At 37.1% G+C, this 24,634-nt stretch overlaps 1 protein-coding gene across 1 annotated transcript in view; it reads left to right on the top strand.

The window, feature by feature from the left end:
• Window positions 1-24,634, top strand: part of LOC107653297 (VPS10 domain-containing receptor SorCS2-like) — a 164,386-nt gene that overhangs the window by 49,645 nt on the left and 90,107 nt on the right. The window contains exon 2 of the mRNA XM_016439971.1: window positions 3,924-3,991. Within this exon, the coding sequence (XP_016295457.1) occupies window positions 3,924-3,991 (68 nt within the window). The remainder of the gene's footprint in view (window positions 1-3,923; window positions 3,992-24,634) is intronic.

Below are 24,634 nucleotides of genomic sequence, written 5' to 3'. Positions count from 1 at the left end.
CGACTGACAGAGGAGGAGTTGGGGATGGAGGAGGGTAATTAGCTATTGAGCAATGCGAAAACTGCTGATAATACTGAGGGACCTTATATATGAATGCTTAGATAAGTGTCGTATTCCCATAGGTAGATCGGGATCAGCTGAAGGTCAGCTGATGCGAGCTTGACTAGCGTGACCTGCCAGAACTAACGCTACGCTTGATTGATTTTTTTTTGTCTCAAAATACAATAGAATTTGAATATCAGCCAGAAATTTAATCGTAATGCATTTCTAATTGAATTGATATTATTTTGTTCTAGACACTTATGATGACAAGATTTACTCTCAATAACACATTCTTGTGCTCAGTGCTGATTTTACTGTTGTATTTTTTTTTGGTCTGCTCTCACTTCCTCTTGATAAACAGATAAACTGAGGGGCTGCCACCAGAGTGCCTGTGTATTAAGGAAGTCTTCGCTTCTCTTCACTCTCAGCTGATGTCAGCTTTGTTATTGCTCAAAGTAAATGATGTGAAGATTATTCTCTGCATGCTGATGTCAGTAATGAGTTCAGTGGGCTTTGCTCTAAGCTGCTGATCATCAGTTGTTCTTTTCCTCAGACTGTATTTGCATGATGTCAGTGAGTGAAAGGCTTTGCTCCCAGTGGTTCATTAGCCTTGTACTGCAGACAGCTGGGTGCAGACAGACTCTTTCCAAAGGCCACCATCTGACGCCTGTGCGGGGGCACTCGGCCCCCTGGGTAGACTGAGAAAACTCTTTGCTGTGTAGCCTGATGCTAAAATGCGCTGTGGACAGCTAATATGTTTGATTAGGTTCAGCATAATTAGTTCAAAAGGAATCATCAAAATTGTGTCTGTACTGATGAATAGGGAAGATTTGCAGTTGTTGGCGATCACACTGGTATTTATTTGGGAAAGCACAAATGCTTCTTGTTGAATGATTGTAGAACACTCATCCACTGTTTGATAAATGTTTTATTCATCCCCAAGTATGTAAGGCCTTTAAAAATCATAAGTGGAAAAAGATACTTGGTTATTCTTCCAGATACAGCTGTGTTTGCAGTAACAGTAAGCCTCATTTTCTTCAGTATTCCCAGAGAGAAAGGTTCTTTAAATTAGATACAGATTGCATCTGGTAAATAGTTATGTTCTTGACAAATTATGGCATGAATAGTGAAGAGGATGTTTGGGGGCCTGATGCTTGAGATGCGTTTCAGATTTGTTTTGATGGAAGTTGATGATAGACAAAGAGAGAGAAAGGAAAGGAACATAATATGTGGAGTAATAAAACACAAAAAGCAGACTTGTTTTGAACAATTTTGATAATGATCAGATGGCTTGCTTTTGCTCAGAACAGAAACAAAAACAAAACAAACAAGACAGTGCTGATTCATATGCACTATTTGTAGAATTACAGTCAAATAGAAAGACAAAACTTTTGATTTGATTTGTTTATCTAATTTTCTCTTATACACTAATGTTTAAAAGTTTGGGCTCAGTAAGATATTTTTAAAGGAAAAAAATATTCTTTTTTTTAGCAAGGATATATTAAATTGTTTGAAAGTGACAGTATAGTCATGTAGAATGTTACAATAGGTTTCTATTTCAAATAAATGCTGTTCTTTAACCTTTTTAACTTAAATGTCTGTGCGTGTAATCACAGTTTCCACAAAAATATTAAGCAACACAGTATTAAGTTTTCAACATTGATAATAAAAAAATGTTTCTTGAGCACCAAATCAGCATATTAAAATAATTTCTGAAGGATCATGTGACACTGAAGATTGGAGTAATGGCTGCTGAATATTCAGCTTTGTCATCACAGGAATAAATGCCATTTTAAAATATAGTGAAATACAAAGCAGTTATTTAAATTGTAATAATAGCCTATTTCACAATATCACTGTTTTTACTGTATTTTTGATCAAATAAATGCAGCCTTTGTGTCTTCTTTCAGAAAGATTTAAAAAATCTTACCAACTGGTAGAATGTTACAGTGAATAACAGTATGTGGGAATTTATTTTTATTTTATGAATAATTATGAATGTGGAAATTGCAGGCATGATTACACTGAATCTTAAACTTATATCACTCAATGTTCAGAGCAGCTGAACTGTATTAAAAAAACATTTAAATAAATAATTTATTAGAACGAAACATATTTGGCCCTTTCAAATTACTTTTATAATTGTAAGAAATAAAGCACATTATATACTGAATCCTTGAGATCAGGGATCAAAAAAATATATATAAAAAAATACAAATATTCTGGCTTGAATGCAATGCACTTTTTACAATATATCGACGTGACTGCAGGAATAACTTAATTTTGACTGAACTGGGTTTTGTTCAGTTCGGTTTGAGACCTGCCATGAATCACTGTTAAAGGTTAAAATAGCTTTTCGGCCATACACAACCTCCATACTGTTAAAAAAACCTTTGATTTTCTTGCTCACACCTTTCTGACCTTTAGCACTTCTGTCGTCTACAGAGGGAGGGACAAGCTCAGGGCAATAACCCTCTCAGTCGATTCCCCAAGCAAAGCCCAAGGCTGGCCCGGTCCACACGCTTCCTGCCACATTCCAATACTGACCTGTCAATCACCCTGCCAAGGCCCTGAATCTCTCTGACAATTTTTCGTGGCACTGCTTTTCCACTGGGCTTTGCTGTCAGAGACCCAGTGTGTGAGGCAGTAGAGAAAGATAAAGGAGACACACAGACAGAAGTCATCCCCCTTCACTCACACTCTACTGATTTGTTACTTCAAACTCAGGCGTCCTACTAACATGAATAAAAGATAAGAGAGACTTTAAGGATACACCTCACCCTAGCTTTTATACCTCAACCAGATAGACCAGAGGAAGGCATCATTTTGTGTGTGTGTGTGTGTGTGTGTGTGCTCTCTATTCGACATGTGTTTTATACCTTAATGCACAAAAAAAGCATTTACCGTCCATTACACAAACGCAGTAAGTCCTGGGATTGAAACCAGTTTTATAGAGATAAAGTGGGTTTCATTGTAAAAATACTTCAAGGCAAGTAGAATGACATGGCAGAAAGAATCTTGTGGTGGAGCTGCAGTAGATTTCATCATATGTATTGTGTTGATTGAAGCTATTACTGGCAGCCTAATCAGCAAGGTAGCTGTTTTTTTTAAGCTTTGCTCTTGCTAAAATGCCACAACACAGAGAAATACATACAGAGACCCTACAACATAAAATGTAATGATCAAGATGTTACTATGTGCATTTTCAGACCTATTGCAGCTGTGTATTGTACCTGTTTGGATGAAAATACACTATAATGCAACTGATGAATGTTGAAGAAAGCTACTGAAGAAAGCTATGTGTTGCTTGTTGATACTCACCCCGCTTTCTTATTGCGTGTGTGATTTTTATTGTTTCATGAGAAAAAAAACTCATAAAGAAAAATTAACAAAATAAATGTACTGCATGTTCATCAATACTATAGCAACTGCTTGCAGTGCAGTCAGTCCTAAAGATCCAAAAAAAAGAGAGAAATGGAGTAGTTATTAGCAGAAGCTAGGAAGATGTTGGCCATCAAGTGTTTACAGTTTGGTAGATCTGTCAAATGAGGTTAGCATACGCTGTTTCTAACACCAAAAACATCATGCTTTTGTGTAAGTCTGAAGAACTCGACACTTGTAGTGATGTCTCATTTTCTCAGCAAATTCAGTCTCTTCCAGACTGAAACGTTTTTGCAAATGCAATGTTCGCTACGGATATGAGATCCTACAAGAGAAAGGTGGATTGAGTGTTCTTAATGTGTTTAATTTGCTCCATCTCACACACATTTTCAATGTGATTTTTGGACACCACTGTATTTTTTTAATAGAATTGTAAAGAAAAATTGTGTATTATGTATGTGTATATATAATGTTTAATGACACTTTTTTTCTCTTCATAGGTCATCCTCATTCTCACTAAATATTACCATGCAGACTCCAACAAAGTTCTTGAGAGTTCCCTTTGGAGGTAAGTGACAGAAGATTTTTTTCCTTTCAGGTCAAAGTTAGGTTTAAACACTTAAAACCTGCAGATTTAGAGACAAAAGTGACTTCAGGCGCAATAAGGACAATTTTTTTAATGGTGGGTTGGGGAAAAAATTGTGGCGCTTTTTCAGATGACAACTGTCAATTTGCAATTCAAATGACTTTCCCTTGAGATTCCCCTTGAGAATTTTTTCAAGCTTTTCTATTGATTTATTTTATGCCAATTTTAGATTTCTCATGGAAAATATTAAATGCTATACCTTCAGTCAGATCAAGTCAAGCTTATCCATGTGTGTGAATTTTGCGGGGGAACAAAATGTTGCTCCTCTTACAGGTTGTGCTGCTAAATGCAAAACAATTGAACAATTGTATTCAACATGACAAAACCACATTATGCACAGTACAGACAGCAAATGGCTGGACATATACGTAACAATATTTACAGTTTGCTTTATTTTTTTAACCCTTAATCTCTCTATGCCCCTGTCATTATGTCTTCAAACATATCCAATTACAAACATTGTACAAACATTGAAAATAAGCAGTAAGCTAGATAATGCTAGTACATTACTCCTGTTTTGAAAGAGCAAATTGTTTATTAACATGACTGCTTTAATCAGATGTTACTGTTTTAAATGATTACATATTGGATTAAATAGTTATAGATATTGAAATATAGAATGGATAATTCAATTGAAACGAGATGCATATTGAATTAAGTGAGTGAGAGAGAAATAAATAGGAAAAGATAGAGTGCAGCATAAGGGGACATTCACATAGAATGCATTTTTGCTTTGAAAAACTCGAGATGCAGGCAGTAGAATGGGGAAAAAACTCAACGTCTGGAGACACGTTTTTTCAAAAGTTGAACTTAATTTAACTTGAGCGTTGTGTTGAGAATGCTGCGGCATGCATGAGACACTGCAAAAGAGGCGAATGCAACTTCCAAGCATGTCCATCTAGTGTGTGCTTACATAGAAAAGCAATGGAAAACTAGCGCAATGGAATGGAAAAACATGCTCTGTGTGAACAGCTCCTGAAGCTCTGAAGAGAGAAAGAGAGATGCCAGTGAAGACCTGATGGCCTTTAACACCATTTTCCAAGAAGTCAGAGCTCAGGTAGAAAGGAAGAGCATAAGGCAAGAGGAGAATCCAAGAGCAGATGCCAGTGAAAAGAGAGTGAATGTAGATGACTGAGGTCTACCTTTATTTGGTTCAAAACATTCAAACTGACCATCAGCTGACCCTCATTATAAAACATTTCACCCAACAGGCTTAGCCTGTCTGTGGGCTAGGGAAAAGGTCTCTTATGGAAAGAAAACAGGGTTATAAGAAGACGTTTTCTTTGTTCAAACCATGCAATTTTGCCATCTAAGAAGCAGAAGTTCAGGTAGAGAGCATAGCGAGTACATCATTTAGGAATGACCATTGTTTATGCCTGGATCTCTCTCTTGTGTTGGTTTCTGCCATCCTCTTGGGTGTGATAATCGAGCCCAGTGCCTCTGCAGTGAACTTGGAGATGACTTAATTAGGACTGCTGAGGGCTTTCCTGGACCATGTGCTAATTGCCTCACACTATCCACTATTAGCAACTAACCCTGACCGTTTAATGACTGGCAGTTAGGTCTTTGTTTGTTTAGCTTTGTTTGGGGCTTTGTAAACCTTTCTGGGTTAGACAGAGTTAGGCTTAATGACCAGTCTATCGTGAGAGAAACGTATTATTTATTGTGGGGTTTAAAGATTGAGGCCACTGAAGTGTGAAAAGAAGATGGAGCTAAAAATATAGTGTCGCATATGGAATAATTGATGCCATGTTTGTTCCAATGCCCTCATTAGCCTGTCTGTCTGAGGCTGATACGAGGGTGGCATTAATTTTACATTGGGGCTCAGAATATATCAGTTGCACAGCTGCCTAATGACCAGGTGGAATGCTAAACACTGTCTTTTTCCCAGCTAGAGCTTCAGCATTTAACGGCCCCATGTTACATGCAGGCAAACATTGTAGAAATGTGCACTAGAGGAGCTGAAAAGAGAGTATGTTTTGAAAGAAAGGGCACAAGACTGTACTTGACATGTGTTTGGGCAGGTAGGGAACCTTTGTGGCCATCTGGATATTTCTTTATGGCAGGAAGGCAAAATTATAGTGCAATGCTTCCTTCTTCATTCAGTTCATGACGGTACTTCAAACAGCTTCATGCTCTTTTTCGTTTAGTTATTTGAGTCGTAAGGATATCATATTACTTATCCCACCTATCGAGGGCTGTATTTGACGCACTTGAGTTGCCTTACGTTAGTTAGCACATGGTGCTTGTCCGGAACAGTTGGTGAGAATGGCCGCTCCGCTCTCATGCCTCTCATGCAGGAAAATGTTTCACTAACACAGATGGCTTTCCTAAAAAAAAATCAATGTTCTAGAATAAATGAATCGAATTAGTAAAATTTTCTCTTACTTTATTCATGATATTCATAGAGCCGCTGAATCCCAGACTTCAAAGACCGGTCCGTCATTAACCAGACAGCCAGTCTTTCTCTACAAGTCATTCAGTGAATTATGTAGAGTCTTCCGTGTTGATGTTTTAATTGTTGTTGTTCAACTCATAAATTATGCACTGACATTATGATGGAGCGGTCTGAATTCAAAGACACAGGGAGCAGATAAATCAAATTAAACTGGAGATTTAAGTTCAGCTCAGGCCTTGAGGCTTTTTATTGGTTGGGTTAATGTTGAACATTATCTGCATCATGGCAGAAAAGTGTGTGAAATTATTTTGGTAGTTTGGTAAGGAAGTAGCTTAAAGGTGCAGTGTGTAAATTTTAGCGGCATCTAGCGGTGAGGTTGCGAATTGCAACCAACGGCTCAGTCCCCCGCTCACCCCTCCCTTTAGAGAAGCTACGGTGGCCTACACAGGTAAAGATGTTGTCGGTTACAACAGCAGAGAGCAATGAGATTTCCTTACAAAGGTAAATTAAGGAATTATATTTACTTAATCATTCAATAAATCGATGTTATTGTGAATGTTAATGTACTTGTTCGTCATTGTGTCAGTGTTTTATTGGCAAGAACAACAAAGTGACGAAACGCGCTCTGTAGAGCAGTTTGTCCGTTTAGGGCTACTGTAGAAACATGGTGGTGACTTCCATGTAAGGGGACCCGCGGTGTATGTAGATAGAAATTGCTCAATCTAAGGTAATAAAAACATAACGGTTAATTAAGTAAGGTCTTTATACACATCTGAAAACATAGTTATGTATATTATATTGCATTTCTGTCAATAGATCGTTGTAAATATTACACATTGCACCTTTAAGGTACAGGGTTTGTTCATTAGAATAAATTAGAACACAGATTATGTCATTGTTTGACCATTATTGTACTGTGTTATTTGGACAGTAAATGAAAGAATGCTGTAACAAAGTTTCTGGCAGGGCTGTTGATGGAGGATAATCAAATCAAATTTTAATAACATCTATCACTTCGCTGAGAAAAACCACCAAATAAAGATTATTATGGCAGATGATTAAATCTTTGAATAGATGGTCACCTTACAAAAATTAGATTAGTTTTCAATATGTTTTATTTTCATAACATTAATCATAAAGGGATAGAGTAGCCAATAATGAAACTTTGTTTCAAAAAGATCTTATTTATTTATTTGTGTGTTTGTTTTAAATAACATAAGGGTGAGTAAATTATGTCCGAATTTTCATTTTTGGCAGAACTGTACCTTTAAAAGATCCTTCCTTCCCGTCCTTGTCATTCTCGTATTCTGTCTGAGGTATTTTTGTAATGATCAGTCTGCATGTACTTGCAAAAACACAAAGGTGGTACTTCAAGCTTGAATTTCTCTGGTGGTAGAAAAATTCCCTTTTGCAGAATTTATGTGTTGGGGACATGATTAATGGTTTAGTTTTTTTTAATCACATTATTATTTTTGAATAATTAATCAAACCACATTCAGTCGACAGCATTATTTCTGGACATATTCATCATACATGATTGTCCCTTGAATGTTCATGGCCATGAGAAGGTCTGGGGTTCTTACATAATGTAAGTATACTGAAGTATGAAATATAGTATACCAGTATACTGAATCTGGGCGATCAGGGTACATAAAAATAAATACATCAAAGCTGATTCGAAGACACCTAGAGAAACACCTTAATAATTAGGCACCTTAATAATTCATGATAGCACTTGCAGTTAGCACTAGCCCTGACAGACTTTACACACCTGAAAATATACGTTTACTCCATTAAATTTCACATATGTATTGTGCTGTACTCTGTACCACTATTATCAGCAGGACATAAGGGCAGGTTGGGATGGAGGACGGATTCTGGAGGAATTGACAGAAAGAGTGAGGCAAGCAACTGTTCACATTTCATAGTGACACTTTATTTTGCTGATGCCGTCTTACCTTAGCATTTTATTTTTGCTACCAATCCTCTATAGCATCTTTAATGTGAGCTTTTATTTTTAACTCACTCTGTTTGTTACTACTATTGCTCTTTATTTGTTGTTATTGACCTTTATGTCAGTAGCGAGAGGGCGAGAACACAGCAAGTCCCAGTGATCAATGAATATGTGATTATGTGTGTGTGTTTCCTCTGAGGTCTTGGTTTCATTCCCTATAGAGCAAAAGAGATATTTATGACAGTGGTGAACTTTACTCCTGAGGTTCTTTACTTAGACTGAAAATGCATGTTTCAGTGTCAGTGATCTTAGATTTAACTCTGTTTAAATGTAATATTTTTTTCGTATCCACCACAGTCATTCTGCATATGTTTTTAATTTATATCTAAATTATCCCAGTCTGAAGTGGGAAAACTACTCTCTTTTGAACTTGACTTAAGTACAGAGTCAGCAGCTAAACAAGTGTTTCTCAACCAGCAGCCCACGGCTGGCGAGCTCTGACTTGTGTTCTCTAATTTTAACCATTTAGCATTGATGGTGTTTCATCTCTTCCTGCGCTTTCACCAGTGCACATGTACGAGCTGATGATAGTGAACGTTTTTCATACTTTTGCATTGTTAAAGTATCATGTGTAAAATATAACCTTTTTTAATTAAACTGACAGAAACGAACAAATAAGCACTGATTATTTCAATGGAATGCACTTCATCAACAGCCAGTCTAATAAGAAGCTATCGGTACGTGTGTGTTTGGAGCACGTCTCTCTATTTTTTAGTGCCAACAAGCAGGTGATCCAAATACTGAATTCACCAACTGCGTTCAGCGTTTGTTCGTTGATTGGTGTTGCAGAAGTTCCCTTTTCAGTGAGGGACTTCACCTCATCTTCAATTATAGATGTGAGAGAGGACAGCCAATAAAATGAGATCACTTTGGAATCCTTTCATATGTTGGCAAAAGGTCGTCCAAGCTTGGTAAATGATCAGATTTAGACTTCTGACTTTGTGAAAGTGTTTCCAGTTTGGTGCACCATATGCAACAGACGTTTAGCGATTGGAGTGGGTGGTATGTGTGGCCATGACTTCTATCTCATATCTCAGACTAATATCGTATTATTTTTAACAGTCCAAAGACACATTTTATAAAAAAATATATATTTTTTAAACCTGCTATCACCCCTTTGAGGCCCCCCTGAGGAGACACAGTTTGAAATTAATGCTACATTCCCACAGCATCATAAAATGGTTGCATGTCCTGATAAATGCAGTTTTGCTCACACACAGTTCAGTTAGTTTCAGTAGTGATGATTGCATTATGCAACTATATAAATATTCAGTACCCAATATGTGTTGTCTGAACAAAACCTAACTAGACAACTAGTTGTTTCAGTTGGACTGAAAGTCTCCATCTTTGATATTTACTTCAATTACAGTTACTACGGTTACAGACATTATTCACAGGTACTGTGAGAGCAGAAATTGGGTTTGTCATTATTTGTTCATGCAGACAATATTCAAAGTGCTCCTGTAAGTGGTTTATGAAGAGGACAATTTAAGAATCACACCCGTTGTCAGACTCAGCTGGACTGTACATGGCTCTGTTGAAAGAAAGATGCCTGATTTGAAAACCCCTTGTTATTTAGTGTAGTTTATGATGATAAAATGTTATGCAGTGCTTCAAAATATTAATAAATATGCTTTCTTTCAAGCTTGTCAAAGAACCAGTGGAGCTTTTCTTTTACTTACTGCTTTTTTCCTGATGTATAAAAATGACCACTTCTCAGAATCTCTTGAGCAAACTCCCAGTCGCGCTGAAGCTGTTTGTGCAGTTTTGAGAGCACAGACGCAGGCGGCATGAATACATTCTGATGTGTTTATCTGGAGTGCACCACAAATAACAAGAGTGTGCGCACGGAGAGCAGACAAGGAGCTGTTGTGCATGTAGACGCAGGAGTACACCCACATTCACACAGTGGAAGCGGAGCAGCACTTCCAATCACACCTTTCAAATGCATTTTGTGTTTAATACTCTCTCACACTTGTCTTGTGCAGATGGGATTTATAATTCATGTGTTCTTCACACATCTTTTGAACTGCTGAAGAAGGATTGCCAAGAGACATCCCCCCCATCATGCCTCACTAACACACACACACACATAATTCTCAAGGGGATTCACTCCTCCATAATACATGAAGAGATTCTCCAGCTTCCCATCAACCCCCACCCCTCTGACCCCCTGTGCCTCCGACAAGTGTAATTAAGGGTCCTTGGGGGAGGAAGAGGGAACAAAATGAAATCACTTCAGGCAATGCCTCCCAGGCCACCAATCTTTTTTAAGAGACTTTAAAAGCTGATTTTAGTATCTCAGTATCCCAGCTGTTTATGCCTTCACTTTATTCTTTTTTCTTCTGTTTATTTCTACCTTTGTTCTACTTGGATTTATCACAGCTGCTGCTTCTCTCCATCTCTCTGTCTTTGTTCATCCAGTCACCCGTCACTCAGCCCACACAGAATCAGCACAGAAAGCTCTGCAGATTTCCACAGAATAGGAACGTCTGTCATTCACAGAGTTCTACAATCTTCCCGCCTCTTCCATGTTTGTTTATTAAACATTTTGGCTATATCTGATTATCACTAGGACTAGGAGTGTTATACTGTCAGGTCAGCTTAACACATTTTACCATGAGTTTTAAAACAATGGCGAAAATGTCAGCAACAGATTCTGTGTTGTAAGAAATGTTGTTGAAGAAGTCTTTCACCAAGGTTTAATTTATTTGTTCAAAACCACAGTAAAAACAGTATTGTTGTGAAATATTTTTACAATTTGAAAATAACCTTTTTTTGTTTCAATATATTTTAAAATGTAATTTATTTATTTATTTATTACAAAGCTGACTTTTCACCAGCATTTACTTTAGTCTACAGTCTACATGTTTACATCAACTTTCAGAATTTATTCTAATATGATGATTGAGTGCTCAATACATATTTTTGGTTATCATCAATGTTGAAAACAGTTGTACTACTTAAAACTTGCTTGAAAATGTTTAAAAAGTTTAAAAGGGAAAAAGTTTAAAAAGTTTTTTTTTCATCACATTTTCCTGTTTAACAAAAAAGAAGAAAAAAAATAGATCAAACATTTTATTTTAAAGACACAAATTAAAAATGTTTCTCTTTTAGTCTTATATACCTAACAGTACCTACTCATCATCATAAGGGATCATTATATTTGGGGGTCCCTAATTGGCATCAAAAAGTTTGAAAACCCTTGCTTTAGGTTATAGTCCTGTAAATCTTTCTGTCATGACTTGTAGCATGTGTTTCTCCATGATTGAGATTTTGTAAACTCTGTACTCTTCTGCAAGAATCTTTCGCTTTCCTCTCCTCACAGCCTCTGAGTTGTTAAACAGTTAATCCGTGCTCTGGCTCTTCTCCTGCATGTATACTGTAATGTTATGGGTCCTGTGCAGTGTGCACCACACTGGTGTTTCTGCAGAATCTGAGAGAAAAATAAGATCTGTTAGAATAACATAAACTATAGTTCAGTATCTGTAAGGGTGTTTTTTTTTTTTTAAACCCCTTTGAGGACCTGAACCAATGACCTCGAGCCAGAGGCCCTCTGTGTAGAAAACATGTAGAAGGCTGGAAAATGTGGCTTAGCGGAAAAGGAGAGAACAGTCCAGGGAGACAAAATATTCAAGTTGCCGTTCTCCACAGATCATCCTAATCTTTTCTCAAGAATCGAAATGTGAACTGACATGCTTTCTGGCACACTGTATCTAACGTTCCCATGTCTTTGTGGTTGTGAGTGTGTGTCATAAGAGCTTAAAGCAGCAGTAATGAGGGAAGGTGATGATGGTGCCATTCACAGTGACTCTTGTTACACCCCAGAACTGATGATAATGAAGGGAAAGAAACAGACACAAACAGAGAGTAAAATACTTGTGCATGTACATGCAAAATAATTTCAATATCAGTATTTTTGTTGTACATAATTGTGTCCATGTATAAACAGCTTTTGCTATGATTTGTGCAGTATACTCTTGTTCATTATGGCAATAAAGCTTCTTTGAGTTCTGAGAAAGACTTAAAATGTAGAGAATTGGTTAGCAAGATATTAAGTAAATCACTTCAGACATACACAGCTAACTGGAAAGGCTGTAATTCAACAGCTAGTCCCCAACTGGTTTCTTGCACATTTCAAGTGGTTTTCCTACATAAAGGCTGCTGACTCATAAATACTTTCATCCACTCTGCTGTTTCTGTGGCAGTGAAAACTACAGAGTGTGGGATGTGATAGACAGACACAGAGAGTCTAGTAGATTGTTGTTTGAGACAAAGAGAGACACATATGATCTGATCTGCTGAAATGTCAGTTGAGTTATTGTTTGATGTGTGGGTGTGAACCGGGTTTAGAAATGATTTTTTAATCATTTGGAAATATTTTCCCCTCTCAAATAGATTTTCATTATGAACAGTCTAGAAAAAAATTCAGGTTTTCCACAATTAATGTTTGGCAAGACACTGTCTACCATCTTAGTTAAATTATCATTCTTTTATTTAGTTTATATGTCATCTTTTGAGCATCTTGACATCTTTATAAGTCAGTATGGTAAGATGCACTAAACTCTTAACTAGAACAATGGAACATAGCAAATATAATATTTTAATAATAATATAACCCTAAAAAAAACATGAATTCACTAAGGGGTTATTTTTTTCTCACTCATTTGAAATATCTGGAGGTTTTTTTTGTCCCTTCCAGTGGCATTTTTTCCCAGAACCCTGGTCTGTTTCTGACCCTGGTGTAAATATCGTCTAACTAAAAGGCTGTGTGAGCAAATGCACTGCTTTGAATATATGTGAAAATCTGAATGTATGTGTGTGGGATTGCAAAGTCTGTGGACAAAATTGTCCCTAGAAGTGAGCTGAATCAATGATCCATAAAGAAAGTGCATTATGTATTTTTATCATGGTTTATCCTCCTTTAGATAAGTAAATGTGTGTGTGTGTGTGTCTATGTGAAAAAGAAGAAAAGAGGCAAGGAAAGACATGTAAATCTGGAATGTGAATGTGTACAAATGGTTTTTGAACTAGCTGAATGGAGTCAAACGCGTCACCATCTGGAGAGAGTTTCACATTTCTGTGGACATTCCTTCAGTGACGAAAAACAGACTCGAACTAAATTACAGGCAGCTGCTGCTCTGAGAAACACATAGGGTTGAGTGAAGAGGAGGCGAGAGTGAAAAAACAAGTGTCCCCACACATTTGTTTTTCATTTGCTTTTGAGAAAACTGAATACATTCAGAGCTAAAAAAAAAAAAACAATGTCTCTTCTCTTTCCTCACATGTTTTCCTATTTACCCTCTCCAGTTAAAGTGCTTGGCTCGTCACCAGCAGGATTTCACCCTCTGATTTTGTTGCCGAAGTGAGGCTGAAGTTCCGGACCTCACAGCTCAGGGGCTAAACGGTGCTGACAGAGCCTCTGTAATTACGGGACACACGGGAGTTGTAGTTCTCTTGCTCTCGCCCTGTAGCAGCTGAAATGATCTATAGGTTTGTGCAGGTTAAGTACTATAAAGCAGAATCATAACGACGTTTCTGACAGGTGGTTAAAAGAAGATCTTTCAGGCATGTCTTTGTAGTGTGGACATGTCTACAGCTGCTTAGATATGCATATGCACACACTGTTATTTCTTTTCATCAATACCCACTGATTTGTGCCTTCTCTCTCTCCTCTAGACATGAATAATACATTCCTTCATTTCCTCGGCCCACTTTGCCGCTTTTCTGACCACACACATGCTCACCACTGACCGTTGCAATTTATTTCATACCAGATCACTTGGCTCTCACCACAGACCATGTTTCTGTAGTGCAAATGTCTTGATGTCTTTTCTGTCATTTATTTTAGGGCTGTGTTGTGCTCTGATTTGAGTGGTCTCACACAGGTCCCGCTTTGAATCGAAGCTCTCGCGCACACACACACACACACACACACACACACACACACAGACACACACTAATGCTCAAGAGTGAGTATTCAGCACGTTTCAGATGCGAGTTTACCATGGTGCTGTAGGCTCAGTGGGGAGCACTGAGGATATACAGTCACACAACATGACACAACATAGAGACTATCCATCTCTTTCCATTTTCCAACAGACAGCCTGCTGCGTGTGTGTCTCCGTGTGTGTGTGTTTGGCAAAGGTGCTTGGCAGACAAGCCCATCAATGCTGTGAAAGTGTTTGGCAGGTTTTTATCAAACACCTCTGCTGGAGCTCATTGGTTCAGCCCGGCAGGGTGGTCAACCAAAAGAAATCCTTGGTTTAACTTCAGTGCATGTGCTGTGCTGGTCTCTTGTATAATATCATGCGGTCTTAGAACTAGTTTTTGTTTAAAATGAACAATGTAATACTGTACATAGTCAGCTTGGCTTGAGAGCCGAACAACATATGTGATTAGAATTAGATTTTTTTTTCTCTGTGAGAACTATTTGAGAAAAACAAAAACGATGATTGGAGTTCAGAGTGTGAAGAGACCTTGTTGTGCTGCTGAACACAGTGTACTTGGACAGCGGCCTAGCTTCAGGCACATGAAGCTCACTTTGCTGTGATCTCATTCTCTCACTCCTTCTCCTGCTTTCTTTAAGACCAACACCTACACACACATGCACACAATAAGATGGAGGCTAGTGTAAGCAAAAAGGGCAAACTCATGATGTGTAAATGTGGCATAGCACATGAAGCAGCAGTTAGAAATTTATTTATACAGGGTCCTTCAAAAATTTGAGCATTTAAGTCATACTAATATATACAAAATATCCAGTGGCATCTTTACAAGAGACATCTTTAGTTTATTAAACTTTTTATATGTGAAAAAAAAATATGTGATATTTTGATACATAATTCAAAGACATTTTTAATTATGACTTAAATGTCCAAAAAGGAACTTAAGTGATTTTTTTGTAGCCACTGTATATACAGTATATTATTTGATATGTTTAAACTATATCAGCTTCTCACAATTAACCAAATTTACAAAAGGAATAATGGTTTTGATTGCATCAGTGTCATCGGGTTAAGAGTGATCAGACTAGTGCAGCTACTGTGTGTTTTTTAAAGATATGAAAATAATGAAGAAAACATAATGTACAGGTTTTGTTGATTAAGAAGCCTTATAATGTCATTTTTGTGGCCATTTCCACTCTTTCTTTGATTAAAACTGACACCTTTTGCTGCTGTACAGACTTCTATGTAAATGCTTTCTTCACAAATTAAATGTGATTCAGCTTTGTCTCAAAGCTCCAACGCCCCTCACACACAAGCTGCGGGTTTGCTGTATTGTCTAATTTAATTTAGAACTTTTCTAATCCTTCAAAAAACAGCCTCTTTGCAAAGCTTGCATTACATTACAGTACATTGATTTGTAATGTTTTTACATCTCAGTAATATTTGCAGATTGTGTGAATGTATGTCATCTGTCTTATTCGTAAAATTGCAGAAATTTAGAATGAGTTTTCTTTTTTCCAGATTTTTACTACGCTTCAAGCATTAATTATGGGGGTCAGTCCCATGCACACCTCCTGTAGTGCTCACCTTGCCATTACCCGCAAAGGTATCAATGCTCTGGGTCAACTATCGGGAAGGCAACAGTACAACATGGGGTGTAGTTTATTCAGAACATTAAAATTGGTTTGGTAAAAGTTCCCAAGAGATGGACCATAGGTGGTCCCCTATTAAGGTCAACTCATTGCATAATGAATTGACCTGCCCTGCAAGGTAAAGATGTTAAAAATCATAGCTGATAATTGAGCCTGGTACATTTGCCACACTGGAATGGAAGATTAAGTGGAGTTGCGTATTTTGGCAAATATAGTAGTCACTCTTATGGCTACTTGTAACTGTTTTATGTTTTAGCAAATTGGTGGTGAATTTGCATGAATTTGAGACATCTCATTTGTATTTTTTGTATGATTTGCTTATTAGTGTTTTCATACTAATCTAATTGTATGCTAACTCGTAAAATATTAAAATAATTTTTTTTTTCATGTAAACAAGACTGGATATTAATGTTCAAAAGAGATTATTTGGCCACTGTTACTCATGCAGTATATGAGCTCAATTTGACTAATTATACTGGGAACACAGCACGATTAAGTAAATAACATCAGTAATGAGCCACAGTTGAAATGAACAAGTAAAAAGAGATTATTATATGATAGCTAATTATTAATATTTCTCTGAGAAAACACTTTCTCATTACTCAGCCTCAATACCATAGAAAGTTTGCTGTTTCTCATAGCAACTCTGGCTCAGATTCTGTGAACGACTTGATTGGTTTGGGACCCAACAAGAATAATGGTGTGGATAACCTCCCATGATCCTTTACAATTTCATTCCAAGCCCCAGGGCAAAGAGAAAGAAGGAGATGGGGAAAGAAATGGAGATTTTGGGAGAAATCCACACCGAAAGCATTGAAGAGGCTTCTTAATTAAAGCAAAAGTGGCCAACACAGATGCTGTCATACTTTGCCAAGCCTTTGGCCACCTCCTCCTCTCATCCATTCCCTTTCACCCCAACTATCCCACACACTTTTCACACTATGGAAGCCCTTGGGTAGCAGGGGAATGAACAGTCCTGCGGAAGTTCTGAAGTATAGGAAGTCCTGGAGAGAGCCAAGTGTGCTGCGCTCTCGCTAGCTGATTGCTGTGAATGTGCTGCACTCTGAACAACAGTCAGTCAGTTTGGGGCCTAACATGGAAATCAGGTTGACCAAACCATTAATGAACACCAACAAGGCATGCATTCATTAATGCTTTCATTTCTCCTGAATGCTGTTGAGGAGTTTTGAAGATGCACAATGTACAATGCAGGTAGAAGGAAACTGAAGTGATATCGCATGTAAAACTTTCAGAACTTTCAGCTGGTATTTTTTATTTCTGGGCATATATTTTCTTAGAGTTTATTGTCTATTCTGCAGCCTGCTCTATGTCCCTTAGACCTTCAGGAATATTTGGTTTAGCCGGTCTAATCAAGCGCTGTGTGCTGCTGTCTGATGATTTAGTTTGTCTGGGTGTATGTGGCAAGGCAAACCAATGAAGGCATGAATACAGACCTAAGGAGATCTTGATTTTTGTCATGAATAAAGACAGACAGGTTCAGGCACTGAGTTCTAGCATCACAAACGGTTTCGGCACCTAAGAAGGAAAGAAAGACAGACCACATGATTACCGAGTTACCCATCCAGAAAACAATCAGGCTTCCACTTCAGCATAACAGGCCCATCACATAATGTGGTTAATGTTGTAACACATGTGGGCACATTAAGTTAATTAGTCTTTAAACTGTAAGATGATTCAATCGTCCCGAGCTCTAATGGCATGTAGAGCGAGAGAATAGATTGACTGTATCTGTCTCCTGTGCTCGTTTGATTGTGTTGTTAATGACAGGGAGGATTTGAAGTGATTATTTTAATATGATCATGACTGATAAGATGTGAGAGATTGTAATTTAATGTAGGGTATTTATGCTCATTATATCCAAAATGCAGCTTTGTAGACAAAAGTAAAATTAACTTTAATCACACATTTTCAGGAAATTTGGAGTGGCTTTCTGGTACTTCAGATATTGTCTCCACTTGTATCCATCTCTTTGGTGCTCAAACTTTCTCTCTATGTCAAAACAGTAATGTGTGCAAAAATATTCGATTTCTACAACAGTAACATAATGAAGATAAAGCTGTAGCATTTCAGAATAATGTTTATTTGTAGATCATTAATACATAAATATTAAAGGGTTATTTTACCCATAAAGGAAAATTCTGTTATCATTTATCATGTCATTCCAGACGTGTATGAATTATTTTTTTTTTTTTTGTGTCCATAAAATAAAAAGTCAGTGGGGTCCTATTTGTTTTGGACCCACTGACTTTCATTGAATGGACAAAAAAAGTGGAAACTTGTTTTTTTAACCTTCTTGAGTAATGTGTTTTTTTTTAGGTGAACTATTATTTTAATTGTATAAGATTATTATTATTATTATTATTATTATTTTTATCCAATAGTATAATTTAATGTTAGTACACATTTACAGTCATTACTATTAATAAACACATGAATTCACAGATGGTTGTAGCATATTCAGTATGCATTACATACAGGGCCAGACTGTGTTCTACACCCACAGCATCAAACATGTTATCCTCTTATTATTATTATGAAAATATTTATAACATCCGAAGAAGAGCCCTCTGTCCATGTGATTCTCTATTTAATCATCATTTCCAGACTCAGTGTACAGGCACCCTCAGCAAACAGGCAGCACACTGGCATAGTGCTAATCCTCTTTGCAGATAGCTTTGTTAGGTCCTGCTGGGTGCTGCGAGGAGGCCGGGGAATGAAGCCGCAGTGTTACTGCTGACCACTGCGTCCCGGTAGGGAAGGGGCGGGGGGGGGTGCTGGCTTTTTTAATTGAGTAATTGATACCTGCTGGCTCAGAGTGTGACTGATGGCATTACTTACCATCGTAGTGTATGTTCAGGTATGCTGTGAGTCCAGTACTTACTGGCCCATTGAACGGTTCTGTCATTTCTGTTATCCCTGTTTTATTTTGAAAGCATTGAAAGGATTAGTTTACCTAAAAAATTAAAATTATGAAAATTATTATTTATTAACCCCCATGTAATTCCAGATCTGTATGCTTCTTAACTTTGTTAAAAAAAAAAGAAGAAAAAAAAAATGCCGCTTAATGCAGGACAAAAAAGTTAATAAAGACAGATTTTCCTGAAGTGTAGTAATGGTGATGAATCTGGGATAGCAGAAATGGTTACAGCTAATTTTATTCGTGTAAGATTTTACTGATGCAATGTTTATAAACCAGAAACTGATAAAGACTAATTTTAACCCGCCACTTATTGAATTTGTCTCTCGACTGTTTGCTGGAAGTTGCTGACTTTGGCAGCGTTTTGGCAGGGTGTTGAAAAATTAAATTTAAATCATTTAAAGTGCCCAGGTGCCAATTACAGTGAATTGTGTTAAATATAAATCAATATATGTCATGTTAGATCAGAGAAACAGTGGGTGAGAGAGAGAGGAGTTGAAGACAGACGAGAAACTGGATATGTGCCAACGTGAGCTCCCACTGTAGGGAATATGAAATTTGGGTAGCTTAAGTAGGAGGTGTCATATTAAAGGGAGAAATATGGCTTAAGGCTTTTGCTTATAAACCTTGGAGTTATTGAATCTGGGAATTCATAAAAACAGTAAGAAATTTCAATGAGAGTCATTGGAGAGATAGAGGGGGGACCATCCGTAAACTCTTTAGCACATACATATCACTTCATAAAAGAGACTTTGTAAACATGTCATTCTTAATGGCCCTCATTGGGCTATTAGCGTATTCTCACAGGGCACACATTTGCCTTCTTTATATGTTGATCTATGAAAAAACAAGAAAACGCAGGCAATGGTTATAGCTAATGTGATTACAGTTTTTAATCTATTAGTCATGAAGTGTTCAGTCTATTAGTCAAAACTGTTTTCATATCTATGCACTTATAAAAAAAAATCTGAAAAGGCATAGTGATTTTGACATTTACTGTATATCACTTTAAAAGTGGAAAAAACATAGAGATGCAAAACATTTATTTTCTGACAATGAATAATATAGTGAAATCTTACACTCGAGCATCCTGAAATTAAGAAACAGGGAACTATAGCAGAATTCCATTTCAGTGACAGGAAATTAATGGGCTTTTCCATAATTTACTCCTCAGGCCATCTGGCCCTGAGAATTTGTTAGATTTCATCTCTGCGAGGCAAACAGCAATCTAACTCTGTGTTTGTATGGTGTATTAATATATGAGAACTCAGTGGCTGATCTGCAAACATCACCATCAAGACTGACTGGAATCAGTGGTAAATAAAGCATCATCCTCATCTATATTATTCTGTAATAACAGGAACGCCCACACAGTGCAGTACACATCCCCCGGCCTTGACATGTTCCTTCATTAAATATTGTGACTAATTTGAATTTATGCTTTTAGCTACCAATATAAGTGTTCTCAGCTTTTATTAACACAAATTACCATGTTTATATCCATTCCACTGGAACGCATGAATGTCTGCAGATTCTGCCTTGACTGCCTGGTTTCACATCAACAGACTCGAACTCTACAATGTCTGTTTAGCTGTTTCTGTAAAAGTTATTTTCTCTCAAATATTACCCTTTAAAACAGTTTACTCATTTCCTGAAAATAGTTTTTTTTTCTGAACATCTTATCAGAATAACCTTTCCAGAAACAGATATATAATCCTAAAACTTACCATTACCAGGAATTTGGATGACCTTTTATTGACCATACCGATAATTGTAATGAATCTAAGTTTAATATTTTAAATGATTAGTTCTTAGTCATTTCTTATGTCTCCACCATAACATTCACTGCCTTACCATATCTCTATCTGTAGACATTCTGCACAAGCTGATTTATGTCAGCGAGTGTGAAGTGACCTGCAGTGAATACATAAATGATAATACAATTCAACGCAATGGAATGTCATTCCAAACTTACATGACTTTCTTTTGTGGAACATACAGTAAAAGAACATATTTTGGAGAATGTTTGTAACCAAACAGTTTTGGGGATCATTGACTGCCGCTGTGTGGACAGAAAAACGTTGAGACATTTCTCAAAATATCTTCTTTTATGTTCACAAAAGAAAAAAAAAAGTCATACAGGTGAGTAAATGATAGCAGAATTTTCATTTTTGAGAGATAGGGCACGACGGCGACAGCCATGCCTAATGGTTAGAGAGTCGGACTTGTAACCCGAAGGTTGTGGGTTCGAGTCTCGGTACCGGCAGGGATTGTTGGTGGGGGGAGTGAATGACCAGCGCTTTCTTTCACCTTCAATACCACGACTAAGGTGAGACCCTTGAGCAAAGCACCGAACCCCCAACTACTCCACAGGTGCTGCAGCAAAAATGGCTGCCCACTGCTCCGGGTGTGTGTTCACTGTGTGTGTGTGTTCACTACTCACTGCTGTGAGTGTGCACTTGGATGTGTTAAATGCAGAGCACAAATTCCGAGTATGGGACATACTTGGCTACACACAAGTCACTTTCACTTTCAACTATCCCTTTAATGCTAGAGAGAAGCAGAGACACATGCAAATGTATATCTACACAGTAGTTTGTCATGTCCATAATGTCAAACTCACTGATTTCCTATTACTTAGAAAGCTTTTTAAGTTTTACTTGTTTGTATGGAAAATTATGTTGGGATTTGCACCATCACAAATCTTTTCCTACCAATGTTTAAAGCAGGCTAATTTGTCTTTTTCCTGTGCCAGCGAGTACACGTCTGTTCTCTATTCACTTTTATTAAATCAGGTCACACATGAACTTCCCTTTCTACTTGCTTATCCTGGCTCACCATGTGCTTGAGATTGATCAAATCTGACCTGATTTCCCAAGGGTAGTGTGGCACACAGTTTAAGAAGCATCTGCTGCATTTCCAAAACACTGCTCAAGTGGACAGGAACAGCAGAGAGGGCACTTAATGAACTTCTGCTGTGTAAACGGGTGACTTGACACATCATGTTTATGTTTATATTAAAGTAAATTTTTAAGAATGTTAATGCAATTTACAACAGATTGATTTTACTGGAGTTTACTGGCAAATCTTTAGAAGCAACAGGTTTTACAAGACCTATCAGTTCATGGTACCTCTGTGTTTTATTACTTATGGCACTGTGGCAAGATTGGTACATTCTGTGACAGTACATTTAAAAATCCTGTTACACTGTTATTGCACCATGCAATTATTAAACATAAAATACCTGTATAAAATAATAATTTTAATATATTTTAAAATCTAATTTATTCCTGTCATGACAAAGCTGAATTTTTGGGTTGTTTGTTTACTAAAAAATGTGTAATTTCAAATTAAATTAAATGATTAATTATTAATTTCTCATTTTCTCTGCTTATATTCTCTCTCTATAAATTAATGTATCCATACACCGGGGCCATTTAACTGGTCTGTAAACATCAGACACTGCTGCCCAACACCAACCCGAAAACCACTATGAACTCAAAACACCAGAGGGCACTTATATATCACCACAAAAGAGCTGGTGACTTGTGTGTGTGCATGTGTGAGCCCTGCTGTTTGGTGCTGTTGTGATCTTTGACTACAGAGAAACAAAAACATGTAGAGGAAGAAGTATGTGGGTGTCTGTATGTGTTTGAAATCCGAGTACAAACACACCCAACTAAAATGAGCTTTCAGTGGACTGATGTATTGCTCTGTCTCAACTCGGTCAAAGCTGACTGATCTATTAACAGCAGAGCCAGACTCCGGCTGAGAAACATGTTTGTGTTCCAGTGTTTCTAAGAACAGAATGTGAGGAGCAGGAGAGAAAGAGAAGGAATCTTGTAATAAAGAAATAAGAGGTGGTTCATTTTGTCATCCTGAGAGCGCTCTCCTCGTGCTGCTTTCTCCGACTGCTGACTTTTCCCAGTCATGTCACAAACTGGCCAAGAAACAAAAATCAAAAAATCAATCCATTCAAAAGCACATTTTCTAGCAATGGTCTGTAAGCCCCACTCTCAGTCAAAGAGAGAGGTTGACAAAGTAAATCCTACACCAAAGCTCTTAGGAGAGCAATAAAGAGTCTTTTCCTCGATAACCTGATCACTGTAATCCTTAAAAGAATTTATATCACTGTGCTAAGCAAAAGAAGCTGTGATTTTCAAATAGTATGCCATTTTTCTTCATAATCCTTAAAGACTGTACATACCTATATATAACAAATGTCACATTTTAAACAAAATTAATAATATAATATAATATAATATAACATAAAACTGCATAGCAACACGATATAACAAGATATAAAAGGACAAAAATATTTTAATCTGTTGTGTTATTTAATTTTATACAACAGTTCTTTCTGGTCCTTGAATCTGATTGGCTGAGAGGAGTGCGATATTCTAGTGATATCGGAACTCCAACCGTTTCACCCATTTGTATCACTCCGCTTGCAGTATTTCTTACAGAGAGTGTCATGGAGGACGCCCAAATCCACGCTAATTTTATAAATAATGCTAGTTTTAAGAGTTTTTTAGGTAAAAATGTACTTGTTTGGACTTCAAATATGCGGTTTGTTAATAAAGATAACGTCTATTTGAAAATTAGCTTTGACGTTTTCGAAGATGTGAGCTCCAGGATGTCAGCGGCCGTTCAGCGCTCATGAACCCGCCGAGAGCAGCCTTACCTCGGCTAGATATTTGGGAATTTGCCTCTGGCTCTGATGTCTCTATAGTGATTAAACATGAGATATAATTTGTTTTGGGTAAATTGGGTAAGTCTTTGGTCTCATTAATCTATTATTTGTTCCAGTGCAAACTGTTTTGGCTGAGGGCAAAGTCTTATGACGTTATATTTTATATAACTTTAATGCTGTATATGAAAGCGCTGCCTTTGTACTTTTAACTGAATTGCCTAGCAACTTTTATTATTGTTGTTGTTTATTAAATATTATTATTCAATAAATAATATTTATATAAATAATTGTAGTATTTAATAATAGTATTTAGGATTGGGAAACGTGTGTGTGTGTGTTCGTGATGGTGATATTAATTACATTGTTCCACCATTGGATGGCGACAAGAGACTGTTTTTTTTGTACAGTCTATGGTGAGTCAGCAGTAAAAACTTTTATATTGGAAGAGACTGAAACAGTTGTAAACAAGGAAGTTATTTTTACTTTTAATAACAGCTTGTAAGACGCAGCCAACAAATGCAGCGAGCAGCGCTGTCATCGGAAATCTCCCTTAACAGATGAAAGGACAGTATGACAAAGATATCGCTTTCCTCAGTGGACATTCAAACTAATGTTTTATTGTGAACATGAGATTGAGCTGAAGAATGAATTCTGTATCAGATGCAGGTAATCACACTCACTCAGTCCATCTCTCTCTCATAATACTCTTTTAATACAGTAATACAATAAGCTTTCAGTGAAGCAACTCAACGTTCATGTATAAATATATATATATATATATATATATATATATATATGTATGTGTGTGACCCTGGACCACAAAACCAGTCATTAGGGTAAATTTTTCGAAACGCTGAATAAATAAGCTTTCCATTGATGTATGGTTTATTAGGATAGGACAATATTTGGCCGAGATACAACT

The sequence above is a fragment of the Sinocyclocheilus anshuiensis genome, unplaced genomic scaffold, assembly GCF_001515605.1.
Source record: "Sinocyclocheilus anshuiensis isolate Anshui unplaced genomic scaffold, SAMN03320099.WGS_v1.1 scaffold219, whole genome shotgun sequence".
NCBI lineage: Eukaryota > Metazoa > Chordata > Actinopteri > Cypriniformes > Cyprinidae > Sinocyclocheilus > Sinocyclocheilus anshuiensis.
Note: the sequence above shows the minus strand (reverse complement) of the source record. Positions and strands in the feature narration are given on the sequence as shown.